General features: G+C 51.6%; 14 protein-coding genes and 2 non-coding genes across 16 annotated transcripts; 6 read left to right on the top strand and 10 right to left on the bottom strand.

Moving 5' to 3' along the window:
* Positions 1–573: 573 nt before the first annotated feature.
* HPODL_02095 (Protein transport protein SEC24) lies at positions 574–3,291 on the bottom strand (the record flags this gene model as incomplete). Its single annotated transcript, XM_014081708.1, has 1 exon — positions 574–3,291. One exon carries the CDS (start codon positions 3,289–3,291, stop codon positions 574–576), a length of 2,718 nt encoding a protein of 905 aa, XP_013937183.1.
* A 291-nt stretch (positions 3,292–3,582) lies between these two features.
* On the bottom strand, positions 3,583–4,053 carry HPODL_02094 (putative membrane protein; the record flags this gene model as incomplete). The annotated part of the gene is made up of 1 exon (XM_014081707.1): positions 3,583–4,053. The coding sequence occupies one exon, from the start codon at positions 4,051–4,053 to the stop codon at positions 3,583–3,585; it is 471 nt and encodes a 156-aa protein (XP_013937182.1).
* Positions 4,054–4,445: 392 nt separating this feature from the next.
* On the bottom strand, positions 4,446–5,891 carry HPODL_02093 (aromatic amino acid aminotransferase II; the record flags this gene model as incomplete). The annotated part of the gene is made up of 1 exon (XM_014081706.1): positions 4,446–5,891. The coding sequence occupies one exon, from the start codon at positions 5,889–5,891 to the stop codon at positions 4,446–4,448; it is 1,446 nt and encodes a 481-aa protein (XP_013937181.1).
* A 393-nt stretch (positions 5,892–6,284) lies between these two features.
* HPODL_02092 (Conserved hypothetical membrane protein) lies at positions 6,285–7,202 on the bottom strand (the record flags this gene model as incomplete). The annotated part of the gene is made up of 2 exons (XM_014081705.1): positions 6,285–7,136; positions 7,194–7,202. The coding sequence occupies 2 exons, from the start codon at positions 7,200–7,202 to the stop codon at positions 6,285–6,287; spliced, it is 861 nt and encodes a 286-aa protein (XP_013937180.1).
* A 336-nt stretch (positions 7,203–7,538) lies between these two features.
* HPODL_02091 (PKHD-type hydroxylase TPA1) lies at positions 7,539–9,464 on the top strand (the record flags this gene model as incomplete). Its single annotated transcript, XM_014081704.1, has 1 exon — positions 7,539–9,464. One exon carries the CDS (start codon positions 7,539–7,541, stop codon positions 9,462–9,464), a length of 1,926 nt encoding a protein of 641 aa, XP_013937179.1.
* Positions 9,465–9,555: 91 nt separating this feature from the next.
* Positions 9,556–11,598, top strand: HPODL_05091 (Arginine--tRNA ligase, cytoplasmic; the record flags this gene model as incomplete). Its single annotated transcript, XM_014081703.1, has 1 exon — positions 9,556–11,598. One exon carries the CDS (start codon positions 9,556–9,558, stop codon positions 11,596–11,598), a length of 2,043 nt encoding a protein of 680 aa, XP_013937178.1.
* A 130-nt stretch (positions 11,599–11,728) lies between these two features.
* Positions 11,729–12,982, top strand: HPODL_02090 (uncharacterized protein; the record flags this gene model as incomplete). The annotated part of the gene is made up of 1 exon (XM_014081702.1): positions 11,729–12,982. One exon carries the CDS (start codon positions 11,729–11,731, stop codon positions 12,980–12,982), a length of 1,254 nt encoding a protein of 417 aa, XP_013937177.1.
* A 15-nt stretch (positions 12,983–12,997) lies between these two features.
* HPODL_02089 (Hexaprenyldihydroxybenzoate methyltransferase, mitochondrial) lies at positions 12,998–13,753 on the bottom strand (the record flags this gene model as incomplete). The annotated part of the gene is made up of 1 exon (XM_014081701.1): positions 12,998–13,753. One exon carries the CDS (start codon positions 13,751–13,753, stop codon positions 12,998–13,000), a length of 756 nt encoding a protein of 251 aa, XP_013937176.1.
* An 867-nt stretch (positions 13,754–14,620) lies between these two features.
* HPODL_02088 (uncharacterized protein) lies at positions 14,621–15,670 on the top strand (the record flags this gene model as incomplete). The annotated part of the gene is made up of 1 exon (XM_014081700.1): positions 14,621–15,670. The coding sequence occupies one exon, from the start codon at positions 14,621–14,623 to the stop codon at positions 15,668–15,670; it is 1,050 nt and encodes a 349-aa protein (XP_013937175.1).
* Positions 15,671–15,707: 37 nt separating this feature from the next.
* On the bottom strand, positions 15,708–16,145 carry HPODL_02087 (uncharacterized protein; the record flags this gene model as incomplete). Its single annotated transcript, XM_014081699.1, has 1 exon — positions 15,708–16,145. One exon carries the CDS (start codon positions 16,143–16,145, stop codon positions 15,708–15,710), a length of 438 nt encoding a protein of 145 aa, XP_013937174.1.
* A 56-nt stretch (positions 16,146–16,201) lies between these two features.
* Positions 16,202–17,104, bottom strand: HPODL_02086 (uncharacterized protein; the record flags this gene model as incomplete). The annotated part of the gene is made up of 1 exon (XM_014081698.1): positions 16,202–17,104. The coding sequence occupies one exon, from the start codon at positions 17,102–17,104 to the stop codon at positions 16,202–16,204; it is 903 nt and encodes a 300-aa protein (XP_013937173.1).
* Positions 17,105–17,372: 268 nt separating this feature from the next.
* HPODL_02085 (6-phosphogluconate dehydrogenase, decarboxylating 1) lies at positions 17,373–18,882 on the top strand (the record flags this gene model as incomplete). Its single annotated transcript, XM_014081697.1, has 2 exons — positions 17,373–17,386; positions 17,421–18,882. The coding sequence occupies 2 exons, from the start codon at positions 17,373–17,375 to the stop codon at positions 18,880–18,882; spliced, it is 1,476 nt and encodes a 491-aa protein (XP_013937172.1).
* A 159-nt stretch (positions 18,883–19,041) lies between these two features.
* Positions 19,042–21,081, top strand: HPODL_02084 (uncharacterized protein; the record flags this gene model as incomplete). The annotated part of the gene is made up of 1 exon (XM_014081696.1): positions 19,042–21,081. One exon carries the CDS (start codon positions 19,042–19,044, stop codon positions 21,079–21,081), a length of 2,040 nt encoding a protein of 679 aa, XP_013937171.1.
* A 232-nt stretch (positions 21,082–21,313) lies between these two features.
* On the bottom strand, positions 21,314–21,387 carry HPODL_05392. The gene has a single exon. It is a non-coding gene; the product is annotated as a tRNA-Val (tRNA).
* A 68-nt stretch (positions 21,388–21,455) lies between these two features.
* HPODL_05391 lies at positions 21,456–21,529 on the bottom strand. The gene has a single exon. It is a non-coding gene; the product is annotated as a tRNA-Val (tRNA).
* A 213-nt stretch (positions 21,530–21,742) lies between these two features.
* On the bottom strand, positions 21,743–22,912 carry HPODL_02083 (uncharacterized protein; the record flags this gene model as incomplete). Its single annotated transcript, XM_014081695.1, has 1 exon — positions 21,743–22,912. The coding sequence occupies one exon, from the start codon at positions 22,910–22,912 to the stop codon at positions 21,743–21,745; it is 1,170 nt and encodes a 389-aa protein (XP_013937170.1).
* Positions 22,913–23,092: the final 180 nt, after the last annotated feature.

Here is a 23,092-nt window from a genome sequence, read left to right as displayed (position 1 = left end):
TGGCTGGAACCCTTTTCGAGAAGAAACGGCTTTTAGATCGAGTTCTTTGCGAGCACAGAGGCACGTCTGGCTAGTCGTGGCTCACCTGCTATACCCCTGTAGCTCTTGCCTCGTGTTCGCTAATCTTCAATGAAACGTCATTGTGACCTGTAGCTGATACAAACATAACGTCATTCATACGCTAGCCATAGTGCCCTGTGGAACACTGTATCATCCAATTGATTACACGGTGTAGTCGTTCTCCGCATTGACGTGTACAATCATCTGTGTCGCTAACTGTGCAATAAAAATCCTCCTGAAAAAGCCTTGTAAGATCATTCCATTGACAACGGCCCCATGGCAATTCCTACTCACCCTTTGTATCCTAACTTCTGGTATATTCCAACAAAGAATCCAGTCGTCAATAAACTTCTATAGAATTTGTTTATTAGGCACACCAAAGTATGGAAAAATTATCCTTCACCGTCTGCCACTCTCAAATACGGCCTTACGCTCACCAAACATTGGATTTTTATTGGAGAACACGATAAGCTGATGATTTTCTCGTGTTTAGCCTACACACCCGTACACCGCCTAGCTCGAGATCTTCTCTCTCAATTGAGTCAAGAACTCTTTGTAACTCAAGTTTGCGCTCACTCTGTCCTCAACGAGCTCAGACATGCTCCACATTCTCAGCGGAATGATGTCTCTGTTGGTGTTCATCATGTTCTCGTTAGTCGAAGGGCCTCTCACAACATACAGGTTCAAGTACTCGATAGAGCCCTCGTTTTCTCTAACCTTGTTGATGATGTTTCTCACACGGACGTTGAACTCGTTGTCCAGCTCCGGAAGCTCCGCCTTACCAATTGGCACCTCATTGATCGAGTCCACGCCAAAGACGTCATTCACCAACTGAGGAACAGCGTCTCCTCCAATGTACAAAAACAGCTCAGAAGTGTTGTTGATCAGATACAGGCCGTACTTCTCAAAGTTCGTAATGGTAGCATTGATGGCCTCTGGGAGAACGATTTCGCCGTGCTTCTTGGGAGGAATGTCGTACGGGTCGTCCTCACCCTCATACGGCAAACCGCAGTCATCTGTCATGGAATGCAACGCGTACACGGTAGGGTAGATGTAGTTGATCAGGCTAGGCAGAGGCAAGGTGGCCAGTCTGTTAAGAGCAGAGGAACGGTGGTCAGAAGGAACCTTGCCCGTACGGAACGCAATGTGCTTGGTGAGCGATTGCAACAACAATGGCAGCATTCTCAGGTTTGTGCAGAGCTGCAATGGAGAAGACGATCCAAGATTACCAGGAACGATTTCCTTCTTGTAGACACTGAGAATATCCACCAACACCTTGTTTAAGTAATCTCTAGCATCGTTCAAGGAGGAAGACAACGTCTTTTCAATGGCCTTATGCGTGAAGTAGTTCGTAATGGCCAATTGGTCAGCGGAAGCATAAACGTCTGTGAGATCCTTAGAGGTTGGAATGCCCACAGTGAGCACTCTGATTCTTCTCTCTCCAAAGCAAGTCGTATGCAAAACGGCACATTGGAAGAAAACGTATGGTTTGGATATGTACTCGTCAATTGCAACCTCAATGACATACGATTGGTCTCTTGGGAATGTTGGGAACGAGCACAAGTCCGAGGATCTGTTGAAGAAGTTTCCAAAGAAGGCGTTCATTCTCAGTCCACTGGAACCTCTCACTCTCAACACAGCCTCCAAAGCAATGTCCATGGAGAGATGATTAGAAACCTCTTTGGTGAGTTTGGTAATATCCTCCACTCTGCTAGCAGACCATGCTGGGTAGAAGTGAGTCTGACCTGCTGTGTACCTTGGAAGGTTAGAAAGGGTTGCAACGTCTTGATAATTGGAACCTGTCAAAAACATGTCCACAGTCACCTGGGACTTGTTACATTCCACGGCGAACGACTTGTAAAATGAGTTGTTAGAAGTCAAAAGTGCTGATGCCTCCTTTGGTTTACCACTGACAGCGTTCTCATCTCTTATAGCCAGTTTTCCAACACCCATGTTTGGAAGAGCAGATGTGAAAGTGATAATCTTACCACCGATCTGAGAAATCAGCTTGTGTGCGGACTTGAGAGCTGGTCCCAATGCCGATCCGGTATTTTGGTTGTTTGCAAAGAAGTCAACAAAGTTGTTGAGCAGTTTCTCAACGTTTTTCCTGCAGTCTTTCAAATTCACCAGCAAGTTATCTGGAGAAGGTATCAGCACGTCGTCAAGATCGGAAACAATCATCATCGAGGCTTCTTTATCTTCCTGGTCGTCACTTGGGATGGTGAAGAAAGAAATGCTGGAATCAACACCCAGGAACGCAACTCTGGCTCTTCCGTTCTCGTTAGGAATTCTATCAAGAGTGTCTAGAATGGTTCTGGTGACAGTTGCCAGCAGACCATTTTGAATGGAGGCGTAGGAAACGTCAAGAACAAAAACGTAAACCAACGGCTGCGGTGGTCTCACCATATACTCGGAAGGAGCCACGAACTCCACCATTCCGTAATTGAGCTCGCTTCTCTCCAACCTGTTCAATGGCGTAGAAGTCATTCTATCGTAGTCGAACCCACCAGGGACGTCATTTAGGAGCGAACAGAAGTTACATCTCCATCTCCTTCCTTGTTCCGTGAATTGGATGAACGGATTGATATACGATCTGCATCTACGACATCTCGAGATAATAGTGTCGCTGACGACAGGAACAGGTCTCTCAGAGTCATGGAGCGAGACGTATGGTCTCACCACCAGTGCAAACGGCAATTTAGACTTCTTCAACAAGGAGCTGGTCGTTGGAACGACGTTCAAAGTTGACCTGAAATACTCTGGAGAACAATTTGCCTCTGGGTTGCCATTGACGGACGTGCCTGGTGCCAGAATCATCGGTGGAGGCGGGAACTGCAAGTCAGCAATAGGTGGAGGAGTTTCTTTGAGCAGATCTGTGGAGTAAAGTTGGTTCAATGGCAATGCCGTTTGCGCTGGCTGAGCCGGTGCCTGGTACGAAGGCTGCGGATATGCGGGGTTTTGCAATGGTGCTGCGCCCACATCCTGGCCGTAGATTCCTGCTGGAGCTGCCTGAGGATACGCAGGCACGTTTGGAGTCTGGGGCTGTTGGGCACCGAGATTGATTCCTGCAACACCCTGGGCCAGCTGGTTGACTGGAGCAGCTGCCTGTGGAGAAGAGTACAGCCCCTGGTTAGCCTGAGGCTGCTGTGGCTGCGCTGGTATACCGTATGCAGCCGACGGGTCTGGGGCCTTGTACATTGGCTGTGGATATGCTCTTCTTCTGTTGGACATGGTGGAAGGTTTTGGAAGGCGATGATTTTATGGTTTGAAAGCGCAATTCGGTCTTGAAAACGGGTACAAATGGTGATTCCGCTGGTTTCAGCTTAAATCTGCCGGTTCGATCGTTCTTTTGCAGCTCGTTTAATATCACACGCTCCAGATATTCGCAGAGAACAAAACAAAACATCTTTTTTTCATGAAATGCTAGCTAAAATCACCACTCGGACTTTGGCGATTGTACACGACCATAGGTGGCAACAAAATACATTAAGATTACACCAGCCACATCGGCGCATGTGTGGCTTAGTCCAGTCTCAGCTGGAAGAGAGTCTCGAATTGGCTCCGCGTGGCCTTCAGAGAGTCCAGTAGGCGGTCTAGATCCACCTTTGAAAAATTCCTCCAGTCGAATCTGGTCAGCGTTCCTGCCAAAAATGTAACAATCATCTTTAGCAGACGATACAGCTGAATCAGAGTATACTGGATTTGAGGCACTAATTCCGCCAGTTCAGGCTTATTGTTCCACAGTTGGATCGCCACGGCAACGGCAGCAAGAAAGATCACCAGCTTTATTGTGTTGACAAACGTTCTGTAGATCATTCTGGCCATTCTAAGCACCAGTTTAGCACTCACGTAGAGCACAAGAAAGTACATGAATAACGACCAGATTTCGGGATAGGCTTGTTTGAACTGGGAAATATATCTTGATGCCGTAAGGATAGCAGTTCTGAGAGAGGCCAGAACCATGCTGACAGTCAAGTCGTAATCGTAGCTCATGATGAAAACAATAATGTATACAGATGGGGGTGTAAGGGTTAGTTTTAATGATAAATAATTGATTTGGGGCGAATATTTTATTTTCCACTTGATTTCTTCCTTCGCCATGGCTTCAGCACAGGAGATACTGTCCTTGTACAGGCAATTTTTGAGATACTCGCGCAAGTTTGAGAACTACAATTTCAGGGAGTACTTTTTGAGAAGAAGCAGGGAGGAATTCCGCAAGCTGAAGGAATTCGATGGCGATACCTCGGCAATTATAGAAAAGGCGAAAAAGGAGCTCGGAGTTCTCAGAAGACAGTCTACAATCTCGCAAATGTACCACTTTGACAAGCTAGTGGTGGAAAAAGTGAAGAACCATTGATTTATGGTGTTGATACATCTAATACAATCTATTCTAGTTGGGCAGCAACCTCCAAAACGGACTTGCTGAGTCTGGCGGCGGCCTCGACCAGCAAATCGGTGCTTCCGGTGTAACAAATGGCCATGCGGACGAAGTTGGTGCGTTCCTTGGAGAACTCATAGTTAACAGCCATGGCGCCTCCATACACAACGCCCACTCCGTTGACCGCGCACCTTGTCTTGAGAAGCTCGGTGCCTTTTTCCAGATTGTCCTTGCCAAAGTCGACGATGCTGGAGACGAACATGCCGCACTCCGGGTCCATGACTTTTAAGTAACCTTTTTTAGCGGCTTCTGTATCTAGAAGAGCTTTAACGAAAGCATTTTTCCGAACGAGATACTCGTTTCTGACCTTGATAATCCACTTGAGCCAGCCCTCTAGGCCGCCCATGTAGCGGATCGTGTCGTTGACCAAAATCTGTGAGATCCCGCTCGGTGCCCTGGAGCTGAGGTCAGAGTACTGCGTGCAGCTCTGGATCACCCGTTTGTGGCCCGCCAGGAACCCGAGTCTCAGACCCGGGGCAAACACTTTAGAGAAAGTCTCTGTTCTGATGACTCTTCCAGTGGTGTCCAGGTTAATGTAGGAGCCGTGCAAAGAGTCGATAAACTCCTCTGGAGTGAGATCGAACTTTGGAGTCTCCGAGACTTTTTGGAAGTTGAGGTAGGCATACGGCTCATCTTCCAGAATGACAAAATCGTGTTCCTCAGCAAGCTGAAGAATCTTTTTTTTGTGCTCCGTGGTCTGAGCAACACCCAGCGGGTTCTGGCCCGTGGGGATAGTGTACAATAATTTTGGCTTTTTTTTGCCTGGATGCAGGGTGTCCCAATTCTCAAGGATTTCCTTCAGGTTGGCGGAAAAATCAAACGTCTTGTCAGGCCCGAAGTCCAGCTTCACTGGGACGGTGTTGACGCCGAGATTGTTCAAGGAATTGAGGATCGGGATAAAGGTAAACTCCTCCAGCAGCATCGAATCGCCTTTGCTCAGAAACGAGTCGAACACCTTGTCAATTCCGTTGGAGCCTCCGCAAGTGAGCATCGTGGACCATTCGTCGTAGCCCGGTCTCCACACTTTCTCGACAAAATCCCGTGTAAAGTCCACGAGACATTTGGTGCCGTTGGTGAAGCCATACTGCAATCCGGTTTTCAGGTCAATCTCCGAGGGATCGGACGCGACCTGCGACACCAGGAACGAGGAGTCGGACTGTGGCTCGTGAGCCACAGCAGTTTCCTCGTGATAGCCGTCCTCAAAGGGCTTTTCAGCAATGCCAATTCTGATGCTCTTGACAGGGAAGAAGTCATGGTTGGGCATGCCCCCAACCAGACTGATAGGGGCAGGATGCGGCTCCTCGCCTTCGGGAAGCTTGGCAGAGCTCCAGAAATGGCGAGTGACGCGCGCCTTGGCGCGCTCGGACATGAGATTCTCGTGTTGGTAGGACATGGTGGCAAAATTAAGATAACAAACTAAGCAGCCGTCTCACGCTTTTACTATCAAATGCGGTGCGAGGGTGGGCGCACTTAATAGCTCAAAAGATTTGCTACGATAATTTTTTTTTTCCACTTTTAGGCAATGTCACCGTTTTGAAGGATCAGAAAGGTAGCATTGACTCCAACGCTTAATGCCTTCGCGTAGACCGTTCGATGGTCTGTGTGAATACTTTTGCGTTGGAAAAGCAAAACTGACGTTTGTCAGTTAGGATTACTCCACCCTGGTCAGACTTTCCCATGTCTGGTGAGGACTAAATCACCTTCCTAAATTTTTTTAAAAATAACTAGCAAGTGCTATTAATCTACTGTATACACTGGTACAAGCTTTTGAGGTATCTAACGGCGACTAGTGTTTGGCAGCTCCAACAACACCGCCAACCACGGCTCCGACAATGATGCAAATGATCACCACACAGACCCAGAAGATGATCCACTTGAGTTTCCGGCCCTTGCGGGCGTGGTCTCTGGCCTTGATGACGTTGGCGTCGCCTCGCTCCAAGTGATCCTGGGCCACAGCCACATTCTCGTTGACGTTGTCGAACATCACGTCCTGCTCGAAAACAAGCTCCTGCAAGTCGCCAAACAGCTGGTTCAGCTCGGCAGCAAGTCGCTCGGTTCTCTCCACTTCCATGTGTCTGGCCTGCACCTCCTGCAGAACGGTCATCGCCTCGCCTTTCCTGTTCGACATCCGAATGGCGTTGTCGAACACCTGCTGGTCGCCAACCGTGTAAACGAACTCGGCGGCCTCGTCGTACGTAGCATCCGGATTAACAATCTTGTACTGGTTGATGGCTTTCTGCTTGTTGGCCTGGTTGTATCTGTCTTCGATTTTGGCCAGCCTGGTGATCGAGGCTCTGAACTGAGCGGTCAAATTCTCGGCCTGTTTCTGCTTGTCGGTGTCGGAGCCGCATTCTTTGTACAATGCCTGCAATTTTGGCTTGATTGTATTTTTCTGGAGGTCAGAGAGCGTATTATTGTTATTGTCAATTTGTCTCTGGAAAGAGGCCATCTCCTCGGATCCTATCGCGTTTAGGGAGTCCAGTTGCAGCTTTTCCAGTCTGTCAATCAACGTATTGTAGTCTGAAAGGTCGTCCTTGATGTCCTGGACGAGCGTGAAGAACTGGTTCGTGCCGGTCATCTCGTACGCCGAGTTCTCGGCGTAAGGGTTCCCTTGGCCTGCAGCGTACGGGTTATCAATCTAAAACGTTAGCGCCCACATTCAACCGCCCATCCGTCGGCCATTGGCCATACTTACAGTGCTCATTCTTCTGGTCTAGTCCTTTATTTTCCAGGCGGAACAAAAAATAGTTATCACAAGAATTGTGCCAGACTATACTTTTTTTGAAAAGCCGCGGTGCGAGGGTGGATGACGCTCCTGCCAAAGGGACCCGAGCTGGGGTCCTCCTAAGGGGTCTGGGGTCGGGCAATCTGTCCGTTTGGATTTCTCGCGCGGAATCTTCTGTATATGTTGCTGCGGTTTCCTTCCACGATACCCTGAAGCCGTTGGGAGCTTGCTTTTCGACCCTTGGACGCCTTTTTGCACAGCCTTGTGTCTTGACATGAAAAATTAAAAAAATTCATGTAGGGTGATTTTCTGTATATGCCTTCGTCGTCGGTTTTGCCCCAGAAAAGAGCCTCTGAAATAGCCTCGTCTGCTGGAAAGCGCCAGATTAGCATCAAGCAGACGCCTGAGGAGGAGGCCAGAGCAAAAGATTACTTTCAGTCGCATGTTTTCGATGATCATTTCAAACAAGACCTCAAAAAGCAGATCGCAGATTCGCAGCCGTATCGATGGGGGACAATCCAAAACTTGATCGACGATGATCTTTTGCGTAACGTGCGCAAGGAAATCATTTCTGAGATCAGTTTCAAGAAGAAAGAAACAGATATCTACAAAGTGTTCCAAAGCGGTGATCTCGCCAATCTTTCGGGTATGACCAAGCAGGACCTGGAGCGGCTGCCAAGCCTCTACAAGCTGCGGTCTGCCATTTACTCTCAGACTTTTCGTGACTACGTGTCTTACGTGACGGGCTGCGGGAAGCTCAGTGGAGTGAAGACCGATATGAGCATCAATACGTACTCAAAGGGCTGTCATTTGCTCACGCACGATGATGTGATTGGCTCCCGAAGGGTCAGTTTCATCCTGTACATGCCAGAACCGGGAAAAACATGGAAACCCCATTATGGTGGCTCATTAAGACTGTTTGACTCTGTCGTTCCCAACGTGCCTAGATCAGACTACTACTGCAAGCTGACACCGCAATTTAACCAAATAGCATTTTTCACTGTACAGCCGGGGCTCTCTTTTCATGATGTCGAGGAAGTGCGCGTTGACAAGCAGCGACTCTCCATCCAGGGCTGGTTCCATATTCCGCAGGCCGGCGAGGACGGGTATATTCCTGGAGAGCAGGAACGCACCGAGGCCAAGTCGACGCTTCAGCAGCTTGAATCGAAGGAGCTCAAGGAGTACGATTTTCCGAAAATACAGTACAACGAGCTGCCTCCGTTGGAAACGCAGGAATTGGGCACTCTAGTTGGAAAAGAGTCGGATTATCTGTCATCCTTGGACCTTGAGTATTTGCAAAAATACATGAATCCATCGCTGTTGACCGCTGGCTCGATTGAGCGTCTTAACAATATTTTTGCCGAGGAGTCGGTGGTGGACGTGCATACGTTCCTGAGCGAGGAATATTTGGGCGACCTGAAAAAACAGATGAAACAGCTCGAGCTGAACGAATACCCAGAAATGCCCCAGAAACAAGATCAGGTCGTCTTTCCATGGAAACTTGCCGTGCCTCCGCACAAGCAGAGATACTGCTATATCGACGGGTTGCAGAAACAAAATATTGATAACGCACAGAGCATAGCACAGATAAACCAGGTGAAGTCTATAGAGCTGCCGAATTTCGAGCTCACGAAAAACATATTTGAGCTTCTAAAGCCTGAAGTGGCTCAACGGCTTGAAGAGGCACGTGGAAGCAACCCATCGTTAACGAGCATTCACGACGTTTCCATACGGCTGTGCGAATTGGCATCCTTTTTCAAGAGTGTGAGCTTTAAAAAATGGCTAATGGCCGTGACAGGACTGCGCCCTACTCACGACCAGATCCTTGCGCGCCGGTTCCGTCCTGGCCACGATTTTACGCTGGCTTCCAAATTGGACCTGGCTACCGACGATAGACTTCTGGACGGCCTTTTGGAGGCTACCTTGAACCTAACTCCATCTTCTGGCTGGGAAAGCGGTGAATTTGGCGGCTATGAGCTCTGTATGGGTACAGACGAGCCAGAGGCTGAGGAGACTGCCGAGGAAGGCCTGAACGAAGACGAGGCTGCCATTTACAAAGCGTCAGGGGAAGATTCTGTTGTTTACGAGTCGCAGGCCTGCTGGAACAAGTTGAGCCTGATGTATAGAGACTCGTCTGTGCTGAAGTTTGTAAAGTACGTGAGTTTCAACGCTCCAGGTTCCAGATGGGACGTGAGTTGCGGATGGCTTTGTGCTAAGGACGAGTCTGAGGAGTCCGGGTAATAGGTTGTGTGTTTTTTTGATAATCGACTTTTTGGATTTTTTTTGGATTTTTTTAAATTTTTTCTAATCGTGAGTCTTGTTTGTTCTTTGTATGAACAGATTGATTAATCAAACTGCCAGAAACTGTTTGATTATCTACAAGAACAAGACTAATTTGCTTAGACCCGCCCGTTTAGTTTCTTCGCAACTCGCAAGACCAATAATGACTTCTGCCGTGGATACTCTTTCTTCCAAGCTCGATTCGCTGAAGCTACAGGCTCCCCCTGCCATCCAGGGCTCATTCCCAGACTACAACACTGTGGATCTATGCAGAAATTACATTGCCAACCAGCTGTCTGAGCTGACCGGAGTTGATGCTTCGATCGCATACCAGAGTTTGGAGTGGTCCCTTGTTCTGGAGAACGGAGACTTGATCGTTCCTCTTCCTCGTCTGAGGTTGAAGGGTGACCTTGTTGCGCTGGCCAAAGAGCTCGCTGAGAAATTTCCTCTTGGTGGCTATCTCAAAAAAGTGCATCCTGAGGGCAAGTTCCTGCAGTTCTTCTTCAACCCAGAGTTTTTACTGAAATACGTGGTCAAGGATGTTCTCGAACGCAAACAGGACTTTGGCTCTTGTCCGCTGGGTAAAGGCAAACGTGTTGTGATCGAGTTTTCCTCCCCAAATATTGCCAAGCCGTTCCACGCTGGCCATCTGCGTTCGACCATTATTGGTGGTTTTCTATCCAACCTGTACGAGAGGCTCGGCTGGGAGGTTATCAGAATGAACTACCTGGGAGATTGGGGAAAACAGTTTGGTCTGCTTGCTGTTGGGTTCGAAAAATATGGCTCTGAGGCGGAGTTGGAGTCCAACCCTATTCAGCATCTGTTCGATGTCTATGTGAGAATTAACCAGGACGTGAAGGCCGAAGAGGAGGAGGCTGAAAAGACAGGTGTTCCTCTCGACGAGGCCAGCTCTGTGGACGGCGCCGCACGTGCTTTCTTCAAGAGAATGGAGCAGGGAGACAAGCAAGCCTTGGGACTTTGGGAGAAGTTCCGTGCGCTGTCGATTGAGAAGTATATCGACACATATGCTCGGCTGAACATCAAATACGATGTTTATTCTGGTGAGTCGCAAGTGAGCCAGGAATTGATGGACAGAGTGCAAAAGGAGCTGCAAGAGAAGAAGCTTGTGACAGAAGACAGAGGAGCTTTGTTGATTGACTTCAAGCAGCTGGGCGAGAAGAAGTTGGGGAAAGTGCTTGTTCAAAAGAGCGACGGGACGTCGCTGTATATCACACGTGATCTGGGGGCCGCGATTGAGCGTAAGGAGAAGTACCATTTCGACAAGATGATCTATGTGATTGCGTCGCAGCAAGATTTGCACGTGAGACAATTTTTCCGTATTTTGGAGAAAATGGGGTACAGCTGGGCCAAGGACGAGCTGCTGCACGTGAACTTTGGCCTGGTGTTAGGCATGAGCACCAGAAAGGGAACCGTTGTGTTTTTGGACGATATTCTGGAGACGGTGAAGAGTGCCACTTTGGAGATTATGCAGAAGAACGCCGAGAAGTTCACGTTGGTGGAGGATCCTGAGGCTGTGGCCGACCTGGTTGGAATTTCTGCCGTGATGATCCAGGACATGCAGGGCAAGAGAAACAACAACTACGAATTCAGTTGGGACAGAATGCTTTCTACAGAAGGCGATACAGGCCCTTATTTGCAATATGCCCATTCCAGATTGAGGTCGATTGAGAGAAACTGTAACGTTGCGGAGGAGAAACTGCTCGTCGCCGATCTGTCCATTGAGAATCTCGTTGGCACAGAGGACCAGGTCAAACAATTAGGATTGGAGCCAGCGGAGCAGGCAAAGAAACTGGACATTTTGGCCACTCAGCGCGAGAAAGTGGAATCGCTGGTGCGTATTCTTGTGTCATACCCAGACATTCTTCGGTATGCGTCGAAGAACCACGAGCCGTCGACGCTGGTGACGTACCTGTTCAAACTGACGCACCAGTTCTCGTCAACGTACAAAGTGCTACGTGTGATGGGCGAGAAAGAACAGGTTTTGGAGGCCAGATTGGCGTTGTTCAGCTCTGTGAGACAGGTCCTCAACAACGGGCTCCGGGTGCTGGGCATTACGCCGGTTGACCGAATGTGAATTAATAATCAGAAAATAGAATGGTAGCAAAAATTGAAATAAAAAATAGATCAAATTAAGTGAGTTTTATTGTGGATGGATTTAGCCTTTCCATTATTACCGGGCCTTTCGAATTTAGCATATCCATAAAATGACTTTCAACACTATTGAGGACGCCCTCGAGGCGTACAAGAACGGTGAGTTTCTTGTTGTGATGGACGACGAGGACCGTGAGAACGAAGGAGACCTGATCATCGCTGCAGAGAAGGTGACCCAGGAAAAAATGGCCTTTCTGGTCAAACACTCGTCGGGCTTTGTGTGCGTGCCCCTGAGCACGGAGCGCGCCGACGCCCTTGACCTTCAGCCTATGGTGCCGCACAACACGGACCGTCATGGCACGGCCTACACTATTACTGTGGACTACGGCGAGGGCACGACGACGGGGATCAGTGCCCACGACAGGGCGTTGACCGTGCGGCAATTGGCGAACCCGGACTCGCAGCCGGCGGATTTTCTGCGTCCTGGGCACATCTGCCCGCTGCGTGCCCGGCCGGGTCTGCTCAGAGAAAGAGTCGGCCATACCGAGGCTGCTGTGCAACTGTGTGTTCTGAGCGGTCTGCAGCCGGCTGGAGCCATCTGCGAGCTTGTCAATGCCGATGACGGACTGATGATGCGGTTGCCCGAGTGCACGAAATTTGCTCAGGAGCACGGACTGAAAATAATCTGTATCAAGCATCTTTTGGAGTACATGGATGAGAAAAAAAATCTATTAAAAATAATGAATAGACTATTTGGAACCCGTAACAATTTGCCCAAGGCGACGCTGGGCGACGCAATCAGCAGCATCGATGAGCGCGCCGCGTCGCTGGACGTGAAGATCTCCAAGCTGAACACCGAGCTCGCGACGTACCAGCAGAAAATGGCCAAGATGCGCGACGGGCCGGGCAAGACGGCCATCAAGCAGCGTGCACTCAAGGTGCTGAAACAGCGCAAGCAGCTGGAAGCGCAGAAAGACCAGCTCGACGCGCAGAGCTGGAACATCTCGCAGGCGCAGATGACGACCGAAAACCTGAAAAACACCATGATCACCGTGGACGCCCTCAAGAGCAGCAATAAGGAGCTCAAGCGCACATACGGCAAGATCGACATCGACAAAATCGAGGCGCTGCAGGACGAAATGCTCGACCTGATCGACCAGAGCAACGAGCTGCAGGACTCGCTTGCCCGCAGCTACGATGTGCCGGACGACATCTCGGAGAGCGAGCTTGACGCAGAACTGGAGGCCCTGGGCGACGAGATCGCCGAGGATGAGACCCCGGCGTACCTGGAGATGCCTACGTTTGTGGACGAGCCTATCCAGCCCGAGCAGGAGGAGACGGTTAAGGAGGGCGAGCTGGTGCAGTGATTGAAGTATATACAGCTATTCGGTGCGCTGCAACGCCATCAAATAGTTGCCCGTGTCGGGCAAGCTGGTGAATACCCAGCCCTGGAGCGGGAGATAGGTGCATCCTCTAGCGTCGACGACGCGGAACTGTGTTCCGTCCACAAACTCGGCGATCTCGCGCCGGTCGATGTACTTGGAGTAAGTGTGCGTTCCGACAGGCACGATTCGCAGCACGTACTCGCCAAAGACGATCGTCGTGAGCCACGAGACGAGGTCTCTGTTGATGGTGGATAGAAACAGAAAACCGTCCTTTTTGACGTGCTGCATTGCCGTCTGCAGCACGAGCGCGGGATATTCGACGTGTTCGAGCATTTCCATCATGGTGACGATGTCGTATTGATCGTCTTTGTCGAGCTGTTCTATTGATTTTAATTGATAGTCGATTTTGTCTGTAATCGCCGGGTCAAGCGCTTTGTGCTGGTTGGCGACGCGAATGACCTCCGGGCTGAGGTCAATTCCTCGCACGGACGCCACCATGGGCAACCGGGCAAGCGATTCGGACAAGATGCCGCCGCCACAGCCGATGTCGAGACACGAAAGCCGCAGCTGGCGGAGCTCCAGTGCGATGCGTCTGTCGATTTCTGTCTGTATGGATTGCGCCACAGGGCCCGGCAGCACGTTGTGGTGGTTCCAGCCGGGCACAAACGTTTTCTGTTCGTCGGGCACGCCGGCGTTGATTTTGATATGACTGCGCAGAGTCTCGTTAATGAAGTCCATGCGGACGAGGTTCATCTTGTGCAAAATGCGCTGTGGGCCGGTGGTGTCCCACCATGACGCGGCGAGGCTGTTGAAGTGTGATTTTTCGGCCTCGGAAATGGCCGTCGACAGTCTTCTGAGAAACATAAATAATTTAATTTAATTTTAATTATTTTTTTATTTATGTCTTCTTCCGAGGAGGAGTTTGAGAGTTTGATTGCGACGCGCGAGCGGCGGGCAAACGCCGGGTCGCGGCTGAAGAAGTTACTGGAGGCTGAGGAGGACGAAGTACTGGGAGACGAGGATGAGAATGTGCAGCTGCTGTTTGCGGAAGAGGGTGAGGACAACGAGTGGAGCGACGAGAGTGAACAAAGCGAGCAGGAGGAAGAGGAGGAAGAGGATGAGGGGAATGACGCTGGCGAAGCCGAGGAGGAGGCCGGTTCAGGCTCGCCCGACGCTAATTCAGATGAAATGCTGTCGTCGTCGGAGCTGTCTGCGTCAGACGCCGACGAGAGCGAGGGTGAGCGCGAATTGCAAAAGGAACAGAAGCGGCGCAGAAAAAAGGTCGAGATCCCGGCGATCCGCAGGAAGCCTGCTGCCACGGCGCCGCGCAAGCGGCGCAAGGTCGACTTGGAGACGGGCGACAGACGGCTTTCTACAAGAACCACCACGGCACAGAATACCCAGGCCATTCAGGAAAAGCTGGTCAAGATGAAGGAGCGACAGTCGCACACCAAGACGCGCGTGCGGGAGGAGTACGTCGAAAAGACGCTGGAGGAGAACCTGGAGGAGGCAAAGGTGACAGAGGAAATGAATACGCTGTCGCTGAACCTGTTTTTCCAGCAGGAGGTTGAAAAGAAGAAGAAACAGCGCGACCTGATGAACAGCAAGCGGTTCCGGCTGATGGAGTATATTTCTTTCCAGAGTTTTGGCAAGCTGGTGACGCCGCAGGACGAGCTGGACCGGATCAGAGAGGAGAAGGAGAGAGAGGAGCTGGCGCGGCGGACGACAAAAAGGCGCGGCCGGAGACGTAAGAGCGAGATCGAGCGCGCACGATTGGAGGCAGAGAGGCAGCAGCAGCAGCAGGGAGAGGTGAAGCAGGAGGAACAGGACAAGCAGGACAAGCAGGAGGAAGTATTTGATGAGACAACGGTCGTCAAGGAGGAGACAAAGGACATTAATGAGGAGACGAGCGAGACGCTGAACGAGGCGACGGAAAAGGTGGAGGTGAACAAAGCGGGGGAGGAAATAAAGGAGGAAATAAAGGAGGAAACGAAGCAAGAAACGAAGCAAGACACCGAGGAGGCCGTCGAAGAGGCCGAAGAGGCTGTCGAAGAGGCTGTCGAAGAGGCCGTGCCGGTTGAAGGTCCCCCACAAAGAGTGGCCGTCCAGTTTATCGAGTCGCACCTGCGCAAGGACATCACGCGTCTGGAGCTCAAGGCGATCCTGTTTGGCCCGCAGTCGATCGTCCCCGGCCCACACCGCGACCCGCACGCTCAGACGATCTACACAATCAAGCGCGACTTCCAGAAAGAGCTGGACCTCAGGAAAGTCACCAAAGAGCGCGACGCCGTGTACGAGAAACTGCTGCAGCTCCCCAAGTTTGGCGAAACTTACCACACGGTGGAAGATCTGGGCGTCGCCAAACAGACCGACGAGCACGTGATCAACATCACGACACCGGCACCGTTGGGTATCTATCTGCCGAACGGGGCCAAGAAGCAGTGTCCGATCAACGGCGAGGACGCGATGTACTACGACCCCTCAAACGGGGTGCCGTATAACTCGGTCGAGGGGTACAAGGTGCTCAAGCACGTTGCCGAGGGCGGCTACTTTTGGACGCAGATCGACGCCGGCGGCGTCAACTCGGTGTACAAGGGCGGTGTTGGGTGCTATTTCGGCCGCTGGGACGACCGGCACGCGCAGGGCGTGCCGGAGGGGTTTGCTGGATGATCGGGAGACGTTTATTGTGCTACAGATCTATGGAATGTCAGCTGGTGTTGTGTTTGAGTTCGCTCTCAAAGGTCGCGAGCAGATCGTTCTGGAAGCGCTCGAACACCGCGCGGGCCTCGGGCACCAGGTGTGTGCGGACGAGAGCTCTTTTTTCGGCATCGCCGGTGACCTCGAACTCGAAGTTCTGCTGGTCGTGCTCGAACTCCACGAGACGTACCGTGTGTTCGGAAACAGAGCCGTCTTGGTCGATCTGGACGACAAACTCCACTTGCAAGTCGAAGATGCAACGCACTTTGCCCTTACGCTGGGTCACATCGCAGTCTCCGGCCACAGGCTTGACACTGCTGACAGAAAGCGTGTGGTTGTCGCTTGCAACGCGCACCTTTGGCAGCCGCTCCTGGAAGTACTCATTGGCCCAGCCGAGACAGTTCTTGTCGACCCAGTGCCAGTTGTTTGGGTTGTGTATGGTGGTCATGGCGAGAGCTGCTTGGGTGCTGAGATTATATACCACGATAAATCTAGAAAAATCTTTTATTGACCCGTGCGTCGGTTGGCGTCGAGAATATTCAGCAGCTGGCGGAAAAAAATGTCGCTGCACGGCTCGACAGCGAGGTTGTGCGCGGCGCCGTCGAGCTCCGTGTAGCTTGCGTGGGTGCACCCGGCGCTCTGTAGGTTGTCAATGAAGGTCTTGCTTGCTCGGCAGTCGTTGATGTGGTCGGCGTTGCCGTGCAGAATGGCAATTGGCAGGTCCCTGTTGTAGCTAGTGTACAGTTCTGGCTGGAGCAGTCTTTTCCCGCGCAACACGAAGTCGCGTGCCTCGATCGCCGTGGCTGTCAGCCTGACCGGCGGCGTCCTGCTTTGGATAAACTGTTGCACCTCGGGCAACGACGAGACGTACTCCACCTTAAGTGGGGTCTTGATTCGCACGTACCGAGCAGGAGGAACGGCCCAGCACAGCGCGCGGATCGCCCATTCGTGGTGCTTGGGCACCGCTGTTTCCGGCGAGAGCTCTATCAGCGGCGAGCACGCGACCGTCATCAGCAGCCGGTCGCGGTACGTGCCGAACGCGCTGTAGTTCAGAATCAGCCCGCCGCCCATCGAATGACCCATCAGAATCACCTTTTCGTCGGATTCCAGATTCCGTTTGATGAAAAAGTCCATATCCTTGTAGACGCGCGAGTCGTCGTTGCTGGATTGCACATTGCTAGCCGGCCGCGATGTGCCCTCGCCGCGCTGGTAGTGGAAATGTACGTCGTAACCGTTGGCGGTCAATATGTTGAAGAGCCCAAAAAATAGCTCATATATGTCTCTGTAGCCGTGGATGAAAACAATGCGGCCTTTGTACTCGCCGCTATGCTTGTGCAGAAAGGTGGGGAACACGCAGCCATCGTGGTCCACCTCGGCCGTCTCGACCGCGCATTCCAGCTGTTGCATGCTTAGTCCACGGAGATTACAGCAGGGTGTAAAATTGACATGCCCACATCCCTGCACCGTCTCTGCTGGACATGAGTACTCCGTCGTGGCTAGTGCTGACAAACTCCGGCATAGTCCGCCAGAATTTTTATCCCGCAGGGGGACTTTCAGCGGCCATTTTGCGCGGTGGCCTGGCCGAAATGTCCAACTTGCTGGCCCAAACAAATAAATATAAATGGAGAGTGACGGAGTTTTTTAAAAACTTAACGTTTAAATAATCAACGCAAATATGACTGAAGCTCAGTAAGTACGCAAACTGCCCGGCTCTAACCACCAGAGGTGATATCGGACTGATCGGACTGGCTGTCATGGGCCAAAACTTGATCCTCAATGCTGCAGACCACGGATTCACTGTTGTTGCCTACAACAGAACCGTGTCGAAGGTGGATCACTTCCTGGCCAACGAGGCCAAGGGCAAGTCAATTCTGGGCGCCCACTCAGTGGAGGAGCTGTGTGCCAAGCTCAAGAGACCTAGAAGAGTCATTTTGCTCGTGAAGGCCGGCGATGCTGTCGACAATTTCATCAACCAATTGCTGCCTCACATGGAGAAGGGAGACATCATCATTGACGGTGGTAACTCGCACTTCCCAGACACCAACAGAAGATACGCCGAGCTGAAGGAGAAGGGCATCTACTTTGTTGGTTCTGGAGTCTCCGGAGGAGAGGAAGGCGCTCGTTACGGTCCTTCCCTGATGCCGGGAGGAGCCCCAGAGGCTTGGCCACACATCAAGGAGATCTTCCAGTCGATTGCCGCCAAGAGCGACGGCGAGCCATGTTGCGACTGGGTTGGAGACGCCGGAGCCGGCCATTACGTCAAGATGGTCCACAACGGTATCGAGTACGGAGACATGCAGCTGATTTGCGAAGCTTACGACCTGATGAAGAGAGTCGGCGGATTCAGCGACAAGGAGATCTCCGACGTGTTTGCCAAGTGGAACAAGGGCGTTCTGGACTCGTTCCTGATCGAGATCACCAGAGACATTCTTGCCTACAACGACACCGACGGCACCCCATTGGTCGAGAAGATCTTGGACTCTGCCGGCCAAAAGGGTACCGGAAAGTGGACTGCCATCAACGCCTTGGACCTAGGCATGCCAGTCACCCTGATTGGCGAGGCCGTGTTTGCCAGATGTCTGTCTGCCTTGAAGGAGGAAAGAGGTAGAGCAAGCACCCTGTTGGCCGGCCCTTCCAGCACTCCAAAGATCACTGACAAGCAGGCCTTTATCGACGACCTCGAGCAGGCCCTGTACGCCTCCAAGATCATCTCGTACGCCCAAGGATTCATGCTGATCAGAGAGGCCGCTAAGGAATACAACTGGAAGCTCAACTTCCCATCCATCGCTCTGATGTGGAGAGGAGGATGCATCATCAGATCGGTTTTCCTGGCAGAGATCACCGCTGCCTACAGAGAGAACCCAGACCTGGAGAACCTGCTGTTCCACCCATTCTTCAACAAGGCCATTGCCAAGGCCCAGTCCGGATGGAGAAAGACGCTTGGCGTTGCCATCGAGGCCGGTGTTCCTACGCCGGCCTTCTCGACCGCCCTGTCCTTCTACGACGGCTACAGATCCAAGCAGCTGCCAGCTAACCTGCTGCAGGCCCAGAGAGACTACTTTGGAGCACACACCTTCAAGATCCTGCCGGAGTACGCCACCGAGGACAGAAAGGTTGGCGACTACATCCACATCAACTGGACCGGTAAGGGTGGTAACGTTTCTGCCTCCACTTATAATGCTTAGGTGAATAAATAAGAATGGTAAATTGATTCCTGACACATCGACGCGTCGCCGCGTGTTGCCGTAGACGAAAATTTTCTATACTTTTTTATTTTTTGAACCTGTCTTGTGTGACTGTGTTTTGTGAAATATTACCCCGGATTTCTTGATTAGATAACCAGGATGCCCGACAGCATCCCGCCCTCCGAAAACAAGCCGGGCGACGCGTATCACTTCGATGAAAATGAGATTTTTGACGATAACCAGCTGCGCCAGGCCATTGAGGACGCCCTGCACGCAGACAAGGACAAACAGTTATTCACCGAGATCAACAGTGCGATTCAGGCCCTCGACGAGTCCGCAGACGACGGTAAGCCGGACGACGAGCTCACACAGGCCATTGCCGAGGCAATTGACCACGTCAAGCCCGCCGAGCACGCAGACTCCGGCGTCGAGGCTCTGGCGCCGCTCGAGTCGCTAGAATCGCTCGGGCTGCCGCTGGACTCGAACGAGCCGGAGCTCGAGTCGGCCCTCGCCGAGATGGTGCAGACCGTGGTAGACACGAACTTGTTCCCGGACAAAAATGCGGCCAAAAAACACACAGAGACAGACCTGGAACAGTTCCAATGGACCAAAATGATGGAGAAGGCGATGGAGATGGCGATGGAGAACCCAGAGCATTTGATTTCGTCGCTGAACGACGCAGAGCCGGCCGAAAAGCTCAAGAAGAAACAGACGGCCAAAAGCAAGCGCAGCCAGATCAACCTGGCTGTGCAGCAGCGGTTGCAGCAGCAGGCACGGGCTCTGCTGGCGCAGCAACAGCGCGACCGCGAGCTGCGGCAGCGGCTGGAGCAGGAGAAGCAGCAAACGCAGAAGAGCGCTGCGGAGCCGCTGCCCGCGAGCGTCCTACAGTTTACGGTGCCGACGCCGCCGACGTCGATTCCTGGCCCTGTGAAGAGCGGCGACAAGGCGTCTGTTCTGGAGCAGTTCCAGAAATTCCAGCGGCCAGACGATAAGTCCCAATCGGTTGCCGACCCGCTGGCCGCACAGCGCGAGAAAATGCTACACGACTACGCAAAGCAGATCTCGCGCACGCCGTCCCAGACCTCGCCGCCGCCCCAGTCGTACGCGAAAAAATCGGAAGGCTCGTTTCTACGCACCATTCTCTCGAGTCTTAATCTTGCCAATCTCGACACCCTACAGATCGCAGAGCAAATATCGCCACCGCAGCTCGAGTCGATCCGTGCCGGCGTGTCTTCGGCAGTTGACACTTTGCGCAGCAGCCAATCGCTCACCAAGACCGCTCCAAACAACAGCGACAAGCAGGAATCGCCCAAGCTCGACGACAAAGAGCGTATCCGGATCGAAAATAGAGAACGCAAGAAGAGATGGCGAGTTATAAATATCGAGCGGAATAGAGACAACGATTTGCGCGCGCGCGTCATCAAGCGAGCCGGCCAGATCTTCACCAACCCGGGAGACGAAGAAATCAAGAAAAAATGGATAGCAGAGGAGTTTGAGCGTCGCAAGCGGAAACGGCTCGAGAAAAACGGTTCCGACGCGCCTCTTGTCCACTCCAACGACCTTGATCACCGTTCCGAGTCTGTGGCCGCTCTCCTTGCCGATCCCCAGGTGTCCGCCAATATCCACGCCTTATACCAGGCTCTCTGTGGAGCCATGCCGAGCGACGACAAGCTAGCCACCGTCTCTGTGCTGGCCACCTCATTGGCTGCCGCGTACGTTGTTTCCAACAAGTCGCTCAGCGAGAATCTTGTGCCGTCAATAGTGAGCTCTCTGGTTAATTCGCTCAATAACCAGCTCAACGGGCCCGCTTCCCAGTCGGGAACGCTCAGTTTCAAAGTTATGGATCCAGCACCAAAACACGCCGCCGAGCCCAAACAGCATGGGGACACGAAAAAAGTGAAAATAGACCCGGATCTCATCAATCTGCCAGACCATTTATCCAAATTCGCCAGACCTACTGCAGAACACCACGAGCCCTCGCACGTGCGCCCGGCAACAGCGTCGCACCAGCCGCGGGCCCCGCATTACCAGCGGCCGTCAGCAGAGCCCAAGCCCGGCACCCCTACTGTGCGGTCGATTGTGTCAAAGACCCCTGCCTCAGATTCTGTGGGCGGACTGCGCAAACCAGGTGCGTTCAGAAAGCCGGTTGGCTTTGAGAAACGCGGTTTTGGAATTGCTGCGCTGCCTCACAAAGACTAATAAATGTATAATAGGATGTAATGAGTGATAGATTTCATTATTTGATGGGTTATTCTGTGATAAATGGGATATAACTGTGCTTCCGGCAAATGAGTTCCATGGATACGGTTAAAAGTTAAGATTACAGTCGCCAAACACCCATCTTTGCTTGGGCTACCCAAACCATTATGCTACTGGTGTGAATTCTGGCTCCGCGAACTGAACAAAGAGCTAATAAAAAAAGCTAAAAATATGATCGCGCCCAGGATCGAACTGGGGACCCTCTGCGTGTTAAGCAGATGCCATAACCAACTAGACCACGCAACCGATTGGATGACAGATTTTGATGGTCTCCGCCAATGTGTTCACAGAAAAAGCGCCTGAACAGCTAAAAATGATCGCGCCCAGGATCGAACTGGGGACCCTCTGCGTGTTAAGCAGATGCCATAACCAACTAGACCACGCAACCAATTGTTGTGTTCTTGGCGGGTCTGCACTATCTGATCGAGACATAACAAAATGGCTAGCGATCAATTGCAGGTAATCAGACAGAGACCTCGCTATAAAACCACTTTGGTACTGCACGATGAAAAGCTTTTCCAAAAGCAGCCTTCACTCATATACTCAAACCACAATAATTTAATTCCATTATTTAATTTCACGCACTATTAAATTCCTAGCTTTAATTCAGTAAACTCTCAATACTTGTTCGTTTTTCATCGCTCTTCAAAAGCATCAACACTTTCGATGCATTTATCTCTCCCATCTCGTCCCCAGTCCTTGCCATATTAGCCACCTTCTCGTCCACGATTGCTGGCAACGGTAGCTTGAATTTAGTGTTCGACGAGACTTGGCTACGTTCTGATGTCGAGATCGAGGAAAAATGCCGAACGGACGAAGGCAGTCTGGAATTGCGGCTGATGTCGGGAGTAATAATTGGGCTGGGCAGCTGTGTCGGTAGCTGATCTGATAAATTTCTTATGTCTGGCAAATCGGCCGGAGCTTCGTTGCCGTCACTGTCCTGAGTGAGCAGATTTTCTATCTCCCTTGAAACCGCGTCGAGGTCCTCAAACGGCATATCACCGTTGTTTCTCCATACCCGCATAAACGCGTCCTCGAAGCTGAAGTCGTTGTCTATCTTTCTATAAGACTGCAGGTCGAGATCGAAGTCCACGAACTTGAGGTTGTCGTTTTTCGCAAGCCATTTTTGGAAGTACGAGCGCGTGCTTGCTGGCGTGAGCATCTGAAGCTTCAACAGCTTGACCACAAGATGAAGATATTTGATGTATTCCACCGTGCTCTGCAAAATCGTTAGCTTGTGCATCATGTTTGAGTTGTCGAAGTTGTTCTCGTTGAGACCACTCAGAATGTTGAGTCGACACGCAGGCACCAGGAACTTGAGTGCCTCGAACTCCCTGTTCATCTTGATGCGCCGCTTCTTCTCGATTATCGAATGCTGGTTCTTCAGCTCTTTCTTCTTGCGCTCCATGTCCTCTTTGCTGGTCACCGAGGACTTGCGCCGTTTTCTGCTGCTGCTCTGCGCCGGGCTGGTTGGTCCTGGCGACGGGACGTCGATAGCGTACATCATAGGCGAGATCGACGGCGATTGGCGAATCAGCCGGTTCTTGTATTCATCGTTCGAAACAAACGACGACGTCAGGTAGCTGGAGTTGCTGGAACTGCCCATCTTTGGAGACGTGCTAGCAGACCCTGTTGGCGAGATGTTGCACGAGGAGCTGCTTCTTTGCATCTGGACAAACGTTGGCTTGAATATTGGTGGTGGGGGCAGGATGGCTGTTTCAGCGGCCGAGGTGCTGGAGTCGGTGCTTCGACCAGAACTGTTGGCGTCCATGTTTGTCGGAAACGAATTGTAGTAAGAATATTTGTGATGGAGGCAAATTAATTAGCGTTGTATGCATGGACCAACTAAACGGCCAGAGAGGACGAAGCTGGCAATTTTATAGGGCACAGAACGTACAATTGAGACCGGAGAAGACGATACACGTGCTACGAGGAAGTGGACTACGGAGCT

The sequence above is a fragment of the Ogataea parapolymorpha genome, chromosome I (assembly GCF_000187245.1).
Source record: "Ogataea parapolymorpha DL-1 chromosome I, whole genome shotgun sequence".
Classification (NCBI taxonomy): Eukaryota; Fungi; Ascomycota; class Pichiomycetes; order Pichiales; family Pichiaceae; genus Ogataea; species Ogataea parapolymorpha.
The sequence above is the reverse complement of the archived record's forward strand: the minus strand, read 5'-3'. Positions and strand labels throughout refer to the sequence as shown.